The 14,055-nt window shown below is 42.7% G+C and overlaps 1 protein-coding gene and 1 long non-coding RNA gene across 2 annotated transcripts in view; one reads left to right on the top strand and one right to left on the bottom strand.

The window, feature by feature from the left end:
- The window catches only part of YIPF1 (Yip1 domain family member 1), a 51,878-nt gene that overhangs the window by 3,495 nt on the left and 34,328 nt on the right, over positions 1-14,055 (top strand). Inside the window, exons 2-5 of the mRNA XM_069592228.1 lie at positions 5,659-5,830; positions 5,942-6,071; positions 12,269-12,498; positions 13,235-13,314. Of these exons, the coding sequence (XP_069448329.1) occupies positions 13,284-13,314 (31 nt within the window). The 5' untranslated portion in view covers positions 5,659-5,830; positions 5,942-6,071; positions 12,269-12,498; positions 13,235-13,283. The remainder of the gene's footprint in view (positions 1-5,658; positions 5,831-5,941; positions 6,072-12,268; positions 12,499-13,234; positions 13,315-14,055) is intronic.
- Positions 6,219-12,360, bottom strand: LOC138441365 (uncharacterized). Its single transcript, XR_011257326.1, has 3 exons — positions 12,240-12,360; positions 10,369-10,678; positions 6,219-6,958 (listed from the first exon to the last, which is right to left on the bottom strand). It is a non-coding gene; the product is annotated as an uncharacterized lncRNA (long non-coding RNA).

The raw sequence follows: 14,055 nt of genomic DNA, 5'->3' as shown, positions 1-14,055 counted from the left end.
CAGATTGGTTTCTTTCACTTAGGAATATGCATGTAAGAAACCTTCATGTCTTTTCAAGACTTGATAGCACATTTCTTTTTAGCATTAGATAATATTGCATCATCTGGATATATACCACAGTTTATTTATCTGTTCACCTAGTGAAGGACATCTTGGTTTCTTCCAAATTTTGGCAGTTATGAATAAATAACTGAATGTTTGTATCCCTACAAAGTTCATACGATGAAACCTAATCCCTAATGATGGTATTTGGAGGTGGTGTTGTTGTGAGGTGATTAGGTAATTATAGCAGGGCCCTTTGAAAAATCAGATGACTATATTTGTGTGGATCTGTTTCTGGACTTTCTCTTCTTTGTATTGATCTATTTGTCTATTCTTTTGCCAATATCATATTCTTTTGACTGCTATGTCTCTATAAAGGCTTGAAGTCCAGTAGCATCAGTCCTTCAACTTTGTTTTTCTCCTTCAATATTGGGCTGGCTATTCTGGGCCTTTTGCCTCTTTGTATAAACTTTGAAATCAGTTTTTCAATATCCACAAAATAACTGGCTGGGATTTCGGTTGAGACTGTGTTGAATCTACAGATTAAGTTAGGAAGTATCGGCATCTTGACAACATTGAATTTTCCTATTCATGAACATGGACTATCTCTCTATTTAGCTCTTCCTTGCTTTCTTTCCATCAGAGTTTTATAGGTTTCCTTGTATAAATCTTCCACATATTTTATTATTTTTATACCTATGGTTTTTTTTAATTTTTATTTTTACTTGATTTTACTTTACAATACTGTATTGGTTTTGCCATACATTAACATGAATCCATCACAGGTGTACATGAGTTCCCAAACATGTGCTAATGTAAAAGGTATTATGATTTTAATTTCAGATTCCAATTGTTCATTGCTGGTATCAGTTCAGTTCAGTTCAGTCGCTCAGTCGTGTCCTACTCTTTGGGAACCCATGGACTGCAGCACGCCAGGGCTCCCTGTCCACCACCAACTCCTGGAGTTCACTCAAACTCATGCCCATTGAGTCGGTGATGCCATCCAACCATCTCACCCTCTGTCGTCCCCTTCTCCTCCTGCCCTCAATCTTTCCCAGCATCAGGATCTTTTCAAAGGAGTCAGCTCTTCACATCAGGTGGCCAAAGTATTGGAGTTTCAGCTTCAACACCAGTTCTTCCAATGAATATTCAGGACTGATTTCCTTTAGGATGGACTGGTTGGATCTCCTTGCAGTCCAAGGGACTCTCAAGAGGCTTCTCTAACAACACAGTTCAAAAGCATCAATTCTTCCACGCTCAGCCTTCTTCACAGTCCAACTCTCACATCCATACATGACCACTGGAAAAACCATAGCCTTGACTAGACAGACCTTTGTTGGCAAAGTAATATCTCTGCTTTTGAATATGCTATCTAGGTTGGTCATAACTTTCCTTCCAATGAGTAAGTGTCTTTTAATTTCATGGCTGCAGTCAGCATCTGCAGTGATTTTGGAGCTCCCCTCCAAATAAAGTCAACCACTGTTTTCACTGTCTCCTCATCTATCTGCCATGAAGTAATGGGACCAGATGACATGATCTTAGTTTTCTGAATGTTGAGCTTTAAGCCAACTTTTTTACTCTCTTCCATAAAAGTGAAAGACTTTTATCAAGAGGCTCTTTAGTTCTTCTTCACTTTCTGCCATAAGGGTGGTGTCATCTGCATATCTGAGGTTATTGATAATTCTCCCGGCAGTCTTGATCCCAGCTTGTGCTTCTTCCAGCCCAGCGTTTCTCATGATGTATTCTGCATAGAAGTTAAATGAGCAGGGGGACAATATACAGCCTTGACGTACTCCTTTTCCTATTTGGAACCAGTCTGTAGTTCCATGTCCAGTTCTAACTGTTGCTTTCTGATCTGCATGCAAATTTCTCAAGAGGCAAGTCAGGTGGTCTGGTATGCCCATCTCTCAGAATTTTCCAGTTTGTTGTGATCCACACAGTCAAAGGCTTTGGCATAGTCAATAAAGCAGAAATAGATGTTTTTCTGGAACTCTCTTGCTTTTTCGATGATCCAGCGGATGTTGGCAACTGCTGGTATATAGGAGAGCAATTGACTTTTGTGTAGTAACCTTGTATCTTACAAACTTGCTATAATCCTTTATTAGTTCCAGAGTTTTTTGGTCAGTTCATTCAGATCTTCTACATAAACAACTGTGTAATCTACAGAGACAGCTTTATCTATTTTCCCCTATATGTGCACACGGATTTCCTTTTCTTTTATTGCATTAGCTAGAACTTTTGGTATGATGTTGAAAGAGTGGTGAGAGGGGACATTGCAGAAGATCACGGAGAGGGCATGACTACTGGTTAACCTGTAAGCTGGACTTGGGCAATCAGATGCCCCTCACCTTTTCCCCTGTCCTTGGAGTCTGTGCTCTGCTTGCCTCCCCCATGCTAGAATCTACCCTAGGATGCAGCCTGAGATAGTAATATGGTGTTGAGACCATCCAGATGGCCCCTACGTCACACAGCAAATTCCCACTGACTATCTGTTTTACATATGGTAGGGTTCATGTTTCAATGCTACTCTCTCAATTCGTCCCATCTTTCTCTTGAGGTTTCTTATTTAGCCTTGCGTTATTTAGAAGTGTTTTGTTTAATCTACAGGTATCCTGGAGTTTTCCAAGTATTTTTCTGTTTGATTCCTCTGTGGTCTCAAAGCATATATGACTGTTTAAAATATTTTTTAATGTATGTTATATGACCCCAGATGTTGTCTATCTTGGTGAATATTCCATGTAAGCTTGACAAGAATGTATATTCCACTGTTATTAGGTAAAGTGGTCTACAGATGTCAATTCCATCCAGCTGGCCAATGGTGCTAGTGAGTTCTCCGACATCCTTCTGGTTTTCCGCCTGCTAGATCCATTTCTGATAGTCTCCAACTATTAGAGTGGATTTGTCTGTTTCTCCTTTCAGTTATATCAGTTTTTGCCTCATGTATGTTGATGTTCTATTGTTAGGCACATACACGTAAAGCCTTCTTGGAAATTGACCCTTTTATCATTATGAAATGCCTTTATCCCTGATAATTTTCCTTACTCTGAGGTTTGCTCTGTCTGAAATTAATATAGCCATTCCAGCTTTCTTTTGATTAATATTAGCATAATGTGTCCTTTTCCTATTCCTTTACTTTTTTTTTTGGAGAGAGTTGTTATGTAAACAGTTAATAGAATTACATGATCTACATCTATAATCACTGGCCCTACTACTTTTTTCTTTTTTTATTGTAATAAATTACACAAAACATAAAATTTACCATTGTAACCACTTTAAGTGTATAATCCAGCGGCATTAATTTCCCTTCACGTTGTTATCCCACCAGTCATTGTCGCAAGTCTTTTCATCTTGTGAGACTGAAACAATGCTCATTAGACAGTTTCTCTCAACTCCCCTCTCTTGCTAGCCCCCAGCAGCCACCATTACATTTCCTGTCTCTATGACTTGGACTTCTCTAAGTGCTTCATGTAAGTGTAACCATCACAGCATTTTTCTGTTTATGACTGTCTTATTTCACTTAGCATAGTCCTCAAGTGTCTTCATGTTGTAGTGTGTTATGGGATTTCCTTCTTTTTTTTGGATGAATAATATTCCATTGTATGTATATAACACATTTTGTTTCTCCCTTCATCTGTTAATGGACACGTGGTTTCCTTCCACATTTTAGGTATTTTGAAAAACCTGCTTTCCTTCTGGGAATCTGAAATTTAGGTACATGCTAGACAGGGTATGACCAACCTCCATTAGAAACCTTGGGCATTGATCTCTGATAGACGATATTTCACATGTGTTGTTACAACTTGTTGCTGGAAGAGTTAAGTGTGTCTGTGTGACTCCTCTGGGAGAGGACTCTGAGAAGTTTCTCCTGTTTTTCTCTAGACTTTGACCTCATGTACCTTTTCCCTTTACTGATTTTGTCTTGTATACTTTCACTGTTATAGCACAGCTATATGAATATGGCTATATGATAAGTTCTCTGAGACTTCCTACAAATTGCTGAACCTTGGGGTGGATTGCCAATACACCATGTTACACAAGCGGCCTATAAAAGTTTCAAACCTTTAGTAATTCTGTTATTTTCAGTGGTATATCAACCAACACTTTGGAAGCTGACAATCGTTTATACCTACAAAGTAGGTATGTGCTTAGTTATTCAGTCGTGTCCAACTCTTTGTGACCCCATGGTATGTAGCCTGCCAGGCTGCTCTGTCCATGGGGTTCTCTATGCCATGCCCTCTTCCAGGGGATCTTCCCAACTCAAGGATCAAACCCAGGTCTCCCGCACTGCAGGTGGATTCTTTACCAGCTGAGCTACCAGGGAAGCCCAGAGGAGAGTATACTATGCAGGATTTCCCAAACTATTTTGACCAGGGAACATTATCTAGTAAACCACATCTATGGGATTTGGTTCCCAAAGAACACACTTTGAAAAACACTAGATTAGTCAGTAACCTCAGGGACCTTCTCTCCTCTGTTTGCTGTGTTCATGCCCTGGGATTTCCACAGCCGTGTCCCAAGGTGCCCCTGCCTGGGCAGGAGGATAACACTTGTGCTTGGGTAGCCAAGTGCTGGGTAGGAAGGATCAGTGCCCAGGAGAGGTCCAGGCAGAGATCCAGGAGTTGAGAAGGGAGGGAGAGCGGGAGAGCTGTAGGGATCTGAGCTGGTGTCCCAGGGGAGCCTGAGAGCAGACACTGCTGATGAGGAATGGTGGTGATGGAGGGGAAGGGCGTCAGCAAAGACAGAGAAGGGAAAGCACAAGGGATGTACAAGAGCCAGCAGTTCATCTGGAGGCAGATTATCCTATACTAAAGGGTGCTGCTGCTGCTGCTGCTAAGTCACTTCAGTTGTGCGACCCCACAGACGGCAGCCCACCAGGCTCCCCCGTCCCTGGGATTCTCCAGGCAAGAACACTGGAGTGGGTTGCCATTTCCTTCTCCAATGCATGAAAGTGAAAAGTGAAAGTGAAGTCGCTCAGTCGTATCCGACTCTTCGCCACCCCACAGACTGTAGCCTACCAGGCTCCCCCATCCATGGGATTTTCCAGGCAAGAGTACAGGAGTGAAGTGCCATTGCCTTCTCCGAGCTTTAGCATTATTCCTTCCAAAGAACACCCAGGACTGATCTCCTTTAAAATGGACTGGTTGGATCTCCTTGCAGTCCAAGGGACTCTCAAGAGTCTTCTCCAACACCACAGTTCCAAAGCATCAATTCTTCAACGCTCAGCTTTCTTCACAGTCCAATCAGGTGGCCCAAATATTGGAGTTTCAGTTTCAACATCAGCCCTTCCAATGAATACTCAGGACTGATCTCCTTTAGGATGGACTGGTTGGATCTCCTTGCAGGCCAAGGGACGCTCAAGAGTCTCCTCCAACACCACAGTTCAAAAGCATCAATTCTTCCACGCTCAGCTTTCTTCACAATCCAACTCTCACATCCATACATGACCACTGGAAAAACCATAGCCTTGACTAGATGGACCTTTGTTGGCAAAGTAATATCTCTGCTTTTCAATATGCTATCTAGGTTGGTCATAACTTTTCTTCTAAAGGTATAAATATGTATAATTGAAATCTACAAAGTGGTTAAGTATGTTTTGCCTTTCCTTTCCAATTGCAGATATGTGTTAGGAATTGGGATTCTTGGTGCTATAGCATCAACACCAGAAGATAGAATCATTTTATTATTCTACAAACTAATCCTTATTTTAAATGAATAGCAATGAGTCTGATATATCTTCATTACTGATTGATCACAAGCTGTTCCTTTACCCTCACTGGAAAACTTCCAGGTATGTATTTGCATAAATCAATTCATTATTAATTTTATATCTTATTATTTCTTAATTTTTAATAACTTTGATTTTCATTTTATTATCATGTTACATTCTATTACTGGCAAGAGATCATGGTTTTCCATTCCATGGAGTCAACGCAAGTTTCTCTTCAAAACAAATGTGTTTAAGTTTTAAAAGTGACCTCACAAAATCATAAAAAGAAAGAAGAAAAAGGGGGATCAATGGAAAAATTGCAGTAAGTAAATATGGGTGATGGTGTGTGGGATTTCATCATATTGTTCTTATTTTGTGTGGGCATACTTGGAATTTTGAATAATAGAAAAGTTAGTTGAGAATCTAATTTCTGGCAGCATGTCAGACTTTTGCTCACTAAACAGTTAGCTATTCCATGAAATAACTATTTTAATGTACTGCTTTCATAAGAGTTGGGGCTTCCCTGGTGGCTTAGACAGTAAAGCATCTGCCTGCAATGTGGGAGACCGGGGTTTGATTCCTGGGTCGGGAAGATCCTCTGGAGAAGGAAATAGCAATCCACTCCAGCACTCTTGCCTGGAAAATCCCATGGACGGAGGAGCCTGATAGGCTACAGTCCATGGGGTCACAAACAGCTGGACACGACTGAGTGACTTCACTTCACTTTCATAAGAGTTAAAGGAAAATCCCCAAGCATTTACACATATGTATATACATGCACATAATTAATATCATTGGGTAAAAGCAAAACAGGAACTGGGTAAAACAGTCCTGGACAAATAGTTTAACAAAAGTTAGAGAAGCCCTGAGGGGAAGCTCCATTGCAAGCTCTGTGTTGGTGAATCTACGCTCTGAACCAGCTGTAGAATAGGGCAGCTGATTCTGAGATTCCTGTATTAAGATGGAGACTCCTAAAAGGATATCAAAGTGATCCCTTATCAGCAGTGACTTTGGAAGATTTTCTTGCTTCTGGAAGATGCAAGAGCAATGCATCTCTGAAGTATCCCTTGTATCTTGGTGTTAAACACAGCCATGTACTTTTGATAAAAGAGCCAGAACTTCACCGGCAGTCCAGTGGTTAAGACTCCATGCTTCCAGTGCGGGGGGCATAGTTCCATTCCTGGTTGGTGAGCTAAAATCCCACATGCCCTGCAGCACAGCCAAAAAAGTATTTTAAAAGAGTCAAGTAGAACTTTTTAGAAAAGACAACATATTTAGATGCTGAGAATTTACACAGGCGAGGATGAAACTAATACGAGCTCACAAAAATTATCAACACACAAACCAACCACCATGAGTGAGAATCAACAGAATCAGCAATATTTAGATCTTCAGGAATTTCAGACATTAGAATTATCAATAAAAACTATTTAAATAACTACAATACAACTATGTATTAAAGGTTTAAAGCATTCATGGGCTTCCCTGGTGGCTCAGAAGAGAAAGAATCCACCTACAATGCAGGAGACCTGGGTTTGATCCTTGGATTGGGAAGATCCTCTGAAGAAGGAAATGGCAACCCACTCCAGTAATTTCGCCTGGATAATCCTCATGGACAGAGAAGCCTGTTGGGCTACAGTCCACTGGGTCTCAAAGAGTCAGACATGACTGAACAGCTAAGCACAGGAACCCTGGTGTACCCTGACAGCAAAGATCAGCTTCCACTAGCAAGTTATTGAATCATTTGCCTTCCTGGATTAAAAAAAAAAAGCATTAATAGGCTATCCAGAATGATTTTTTAAAGAGTCAAATGGAAGTTTTAGGAAACAAATACACAATTGTTGAATTAAAGACTGGGGGAATATGTTAAACAGCAGACTAGGAGCTACTTGTTCAATAGCGTGGTATATATATATATATATATATAGCTTAAAAAGCTGATAATAAAAAATAAAATGAGTTAAAAGCAACAACCAAAATAAAATTAAATGAATGTACAACTTTGAACTAGCAAGAAAAAGTAGGTAGTGAAAGAACGGAAAGAAGATATGAAAGAGTCATGGAGGTAATTAAAGTGAAAAAAGATGACTGAACTGTCTACATATAAAAAAATTAATGCATTTAATATAAATGAGTTAGAAGCCCTTCTGAACTAGAAGAGTAAGAATCTCTGAAAATCCACTTCAAAACGCATGAGGACACTGGCAGAAATTGTCAAAATCAGCTTCTTTCAGTGTTCTGTAAATTAACCAAAGAAAGGTTTTTTGATCACCAGAGAAGTGTCTATTTAATGAGAACTGCTGAATCTTGGTAAGAACAGTGAGCTTTGTGGTGTTTTAATTTGCTCTAGCCCTATTCCCCTCTTCCAGCTCCAAGGCAGCCTTGAAAAATTTAGCTTTGCAACCATGGTTGTTGTGAAAATTAAGAATTTAGTAACCACTGGAAGGGAAGAATAGGTTTGGAGCCCTTCAAAAAGTCCCAGTTCCAGAGAACTGTCATTATGTGACTAGTCTGATATCTCCTTTGGAAAGCTCCATTCCCAGGTCTTGGTTTTATTTGACCTGACTCAGCTCACTCTACAAAAACAGTGCATTTGCCAAAATAATGAGTGGCAATTCTGTAACATTGCATCATCCTGAGATAATAATGCAAGGGCCAGCAGCTTTCTCCCTGGGATGGATGTCACTCAGGGGTGTTAGAGACACTTTCAGAGCATGGCTTAGTTGTGTGGTTGCCAGCTTTCCTCTTTGTGGAAAATCAGTGGATTCTGTCAGGAGGAGAAGGGGTCGACTGAGGATGAGATGGTTGGATGGATCACCAACTCTATGGACATGAATTTGAGCAAGTTTCCGGAGTTGGCGATGGTCAGGGAAGCCTGGAGTGCTGCAGTCCATGGGGTTGCAAAGAGTCGGACAAGACTGAGCGACTGAACTGAACGGACTCTGTTGGGATCCTGTGCAGCATCTAACAAGGCTCCCACTTTTCAGACGGTCCCTCCACCCCAAACCCTGTCCATCACAGCAAGGCTTTCCCCTCAGTTTCCCTTCTTCCCTCATTCTTCCTCCATTCTATCTAGGTGAGGGTGAGGTGGGTTCTATCTCTCACTGGTTCATTCCCCGCTCAGAGCAGTGTGTGCATCCATTGCTCAGTTGGGTCTGACTCTTTGCAACCCCATGGACTGTAGCCCACCACTCTCCCCTGTCCGTGGGATTTCCCAGGCAAGAATACTGGAGTGGGTTGCCATTTCCTTCTCCAGGGGATCTTCACCCAGGGATGAAACCCTAGTCTCTCGAGTCTGCTGCACTGGCAGGCAGGTTCTTTACCACTAGCGCCACCTAGGGAGCAGTACAGGTCTAAATAGCATCAGCTGGGCTCACCTTCCTTACCATATGTATTTGGACCAATGAGCTAAGGAAATATGAACATTTTGAGGTCAGATTTTTTCAACCTTGACACCACTGACATTTTGATAATTATTTGCTGTGAGGGGCTATCCTGTGCACTGTAGGATGTTTAGAAGCACACTGGCCAGTAACACCCCACAAGTGGTGACAATCAAAAATGTCTTCATGGGACCTCCCTGGTAGTCCAGTGGCTAAGACTCTACGCTGCCACTGCAGGGGGCACGGGCTCCATCCCTGCTCAGGGAACTAAGATTTCGCATGTTGTGAGGTGTGGCCAAAATATAAAAAGAAATAAAGTAACAACAAGAATAATAAAATAACTTAAAAAAAGGGAAAAAAATTCTTCATAAGTCAGGCAGAGAAAGACAAATATCGTATGACATCACTCACACAGAATCTTTAAAAAAATGCTATAAATGAAGTTACTTACAACACAGAGGCAGACTCACAGATTTTGAAAACAAATTTATGGTCACCAAAGGGGAAATGTGGCGAGGGGGATAAATTAGGAGCTTCAGATTAACATACAAACACTGCTGCTGCAGCTGCTGCGAAGTCACTCCAGTCGTGTCTGACTCTGTGCAATCCCATAGACGGCAGCCCACCAGGCTCCGCCGTCCCTGGGATTCTCCAGGCAAGAACCCTGGAGTGAGTCGCCATTTCCTTCTCCAATGCATGAAAGGGAAAAGTGAAAGTGAAGTCGCTCAGTCGTGTCCGACTCTGTGCAGCCCCGTAGATGGCAGCCCACCAGGCTCCCCTGTCCCTGGGATTCTCCAGGCAAGAGTACTGGAGTGGGTTGCCATTATACACACATTACTATATATAAAATAGGTAACCAACAAGGGCCTACTCTTTAGCACAGGGAACTCTACCCAATATTTTGTAATAACTTATATGGGAAAAGAATCTGATAAAGAATGAGTATATGTATATGTATAACTGAATAACTTTGCTATACACCTGAAACAAACACAACATTGTAAATCAACTGTACCTCAATACAATTATTTTTTAAATGTCTTCAGACGTAGCCAAATATCCCCTAGGAGCAAAATAGTCCCCAGTTGAGAACTGCTGTTTTAGTTAAACCAGTACAGTTACATTTGATGCTTGTTTCATTTTTAGCCAAAACTTACATATCATTATAATTAATATATCACTGCAACTTTTATTTCTATTTCCAAGAGGAGAAATATATAGTCTATGTATTATTACCTCTTTCCAACATAGCTGCGGGGTTGTTGTTGCCATTTGACTGGAGCGGTCTGGTTCCAAAACTCTATCCTGAGGGCTGCTTTCTGGGACCACGCTTGGTACCAACAGGCCTCAGTGTGGGCTCCTTATCTCATGGGAGTACTTTGTTGGCAAGTGTGAGTCCAAGGACCAGGAGTGAAGGACGCGAGTTGTAGAACAGGGCGGGAAGGAGACCTATTGCATTATCACACAGGCCACTGCCAAAGGCATTTGGCTGTTTGATTCTGCAAGCCAGTTCGAAAGCTGTATGAAACATCTGAGGAGAGTCCATCTAAGAGGAAAAAGAGAAACATGTACTCGGTTACTGATTCCATTGGTCTAAGATTTGTCCCATGAGGCGCAGACCGCTCCCCACTTACGCACTTCTGGGCTGCGCTATCCCAGTGCTGAGCCATTCCCACGGTCCCATGACCCCATGACACAAGCCTTGATGCCGGAAGGGAGAAGCCTGTGATATGGACTTGAGGTGATGCCCACTTAGGTTACACCTGCTGAAGCTGGAATAAGGTCTGTGGTGGTGAAATTAGCAGCAGGTGCAGCCAAGAGGGTCGGACATGCGCCATAAGAGGTGTTTGAAACACTTGCACATATGAATTTGTGTGTTGTAATGCATTCCTGGTACCTATTCAAGCAAAGCAACCTACACATACATACATGACCTCAGTTTTCTCTTTAGAAAATGAGGATAGTCTCCTTGAGCTTGCTGGATTGTTCAGAGAATTAAAGAGCTGCATGTATAAAGCCTGATTACAAGGTTAGTCCAGTAAATACACTGTGTGTGTGTGTATAATTATCTCATTAGTCAGGATCTTACTGACCCAGGGATCGAACCTGTGTCTCTCATGTCTCCTGCACTGGCAGGCAGGTTCTTTACGACGAGTGACACCTGAGAAGCCCATCAGTCAGATGTAAGTCATTCTAGTGGACTGTGAAGGCCCAGTGCAGTGAGGCGAGTCACAGCTTCCACCTTGTGTGGGCAGTGGTGTTGGCTTACGCTGCTAAGACAGTCAGAGCTCGATCGCTCTACAATTAACCTTTGGTGAGCAGATATCGTGTCCCTGATTTTGGGCTGCCCTAAGGACCCAGAGACCAGAATCATTCCTGATCCTTCCCTGCAAGTCACTCACAAGCCCGCAAAGATGGGCAAATAATAGCAACTGCTGCGATTTAGGCAAATACAGGGCACTATGAGAGCAAAAGAAATCCTCAGAGGCAAAGGAGGGCGTTCCCTAGGAGGAACAAAGCGTACCCACATCTGAGGGATGTCTAGGTCTTAACCAAGCAAACACTGGGAGCAGGGGCAAAATGTTTCTCACCAGATCACTCAGTGCAACTTCATCGCTTACTGGGCTCCTGTGGTAGTCAAGGCATTGATCAGATGCTGTGCGGGGGACACAGGGGTAACCCAGGGGTAACACCTCTCACTGCCCAGAGACCATAAGGCAGACCGTTGCAGGAGTGAAGAAACAAATTACACACATACGGCGGTGTCTCTGTGAACAGACATCCTCCTGACCCAGATCATGGGCATTCAACCACTCAAAAAGTAATTGACTTGCATCTCCCTCCCTGGTTAATTAGACTTTAAAAATAAGTAAATAAATAATTTTTTTAAAGAATGGCCAAGAATGGGAGGATTGATGGTATTTTTTCCTTTTTACAATTGTCTTTCCTTAAGCTGTTCCATATTTCAATAAGAAAAGAGATATAACCAAATATAAAGTAAACCCCACTCTAGCTAATTCTCTGCTTCCCCTACCCCTGACCCGGGAGCGAGGTGAGCCAAAGCAGACCCTCTCAGTATCCCCTTCGCTCCGCCCCGGGCCACCTGCCTCTTTAAGAACCCGATCTTCTCCCTTAGGTGTGTGGCGCAGGGAGCGAGCTGTGGAGGGTGCTGCTTGTTGAGGTCTTGGGAAGTGATGTCTCCGGGAGCTGCTGTTTCTTTAAGGGGGCGGAGCTCTGCCCGGAGGAGGTGGAGAAGGTTTGCCCCCCGGATCTCCGGTTTCCGGCAACTCGGTGGGACCAGAACTAGCGCGGAGAATCTGAGGCCCCAGGCTTTCCGAGACTGGTTGGACTCCTAGCGCCCCCGAGGTGAGGCAGCGGGGTCTGCGGGGCCGGCCAGGGACTGAAAGACCCCGGGATCTATCCACCTGGGTCGCTGCGGCCCAGCTCCTCCTCCTAAAACACTACCCGTGCATCTTGGGCAGCTCTTTCCCAGACCATCCTGGGCTCAGGGGGCCCCAGGCTGCAGGGTTCCTATTACTCCAACGCCTACTAATTGCTTCGCTGTGCACTAAGCGCCTCACACTCACTTGTCTCAGTTAATGGCACCCAACATCGTGTGAGTAGGTACAATTATAAAATCCATTCTACTGATGAGGAAACAGGTGCTGAGGAGCCCATAGTCAAAATAGCCAGAAGCAGCAGAGTCAGGACTCAAACCCAAGTCTGTCCAACCCCAGAGCCTGTGCCCTTAACCACGGGCTAGGCTTACGGCCTTTGCTCTTCACTGCCCTCATAGCCATCTCTATCAAATCCCTGTCTCCCCTTACTCATCCTTCCGTCTCCAGGCTGCACTTGGCCCTTAAACACCCACGTTATAAGTGAGATTGGATGGAACCAATGGACCCCTGTTCGCCAACCCCCTTAGTTTCTTTATAACATTTTTGATAGTATCTGATGCTAAATGGTTATCTTTGTATAAACCTATCAAATCCCACTAAAAAAGGTCACAAGGGAAAGCAACACCATTTCTAACCCTAAAATAAAATGTTTGCAGATATTGTATTATGGTATCCTATGAAGTGTATTTATTTTTTCCTTTTAGACCTCTGCAGATTATCTTCCTAATAATTGGGAGACGACCCACTGACTGAATGGCAACGGTAGATGACTTGCAGTTTGAAGGTACATCATTTGAGTGTCCACCTTTTATGATTAGCGTTTCTGTAGTAAAAGCAATGGATTTATGTTGGTACACTGGCACATATATTAAAGAAGATTATTTCACACATCTTCATAAAAGAATATTTGCCACAACAGGTTATTCCATTTGTCCGTATTAGCTGTTCTTTTTTTGCCAAATAGCCCTCTAGGTTGGTAATATTGTAAATTTAGTGCAGATTACAGAAATTGTTTATAGAGTTCCTGCTTTAGTTAAGCACGCATTTACTGAGCACCTATTTGTGCTTAGAACTCTAGTAGGTGCAGAAGATCAAAAGTTAAAGGGGATTTTTTTTTTTTACACTGCTGAGTAGATGAACGTATAAAAGATTATTATGATGAAACATAATCAGGTCATTCCTTCATTAAATCAATAAGTCTTTCATGAGTGTGACCATTGTTCTCACTATCAGGGTAGAAGAGTGAATAGTCAGTGTCTTCCTTTATAAAGCCCTCAGTCTAGTGAGGGAGACATTCTTTTGTTAAATGATCTTTTAAATACATATCTACAAACTATTAGCCCTCGTAGCTCAGTTGGTAAAGACTCTGCCTGCAGTGCAGGAGACCCTGTTTCGATTCCTGAGTTGGGGAGATCCCCTGGAGAGGGAAATGGCAACCCACTCCAGTACTCTTGCCTGGAAAATCCCATGGACAGAGGAGCCTGGCAGGCTACAGTCCATGGAGTTGCAAGGGTCAGACACGACT

The sequence above is a fragment of the Ovis canadensis genome, chromosome 1 (assembly GCF_042477335.2).
Source record: "Ovis canadensis isolate MfBH-ARS-UI-01 breed Bighorn chromosome 1, ARS-UI_OviCan_v2, whole genome shotgun sequence".
Classification (NCBI taxonomy): domain Eukaryota; kingdom Metazoa; phylum Chordata; class Mammalia; order Artiodactyla; family Bovidae; genus Ovis; species Ovis canadensis.
The sequence above is the reverse complement of the archived record's forward strand: the minus strand, read 5'-3'. Positions and strand labels throughout refer to the sequence as shown.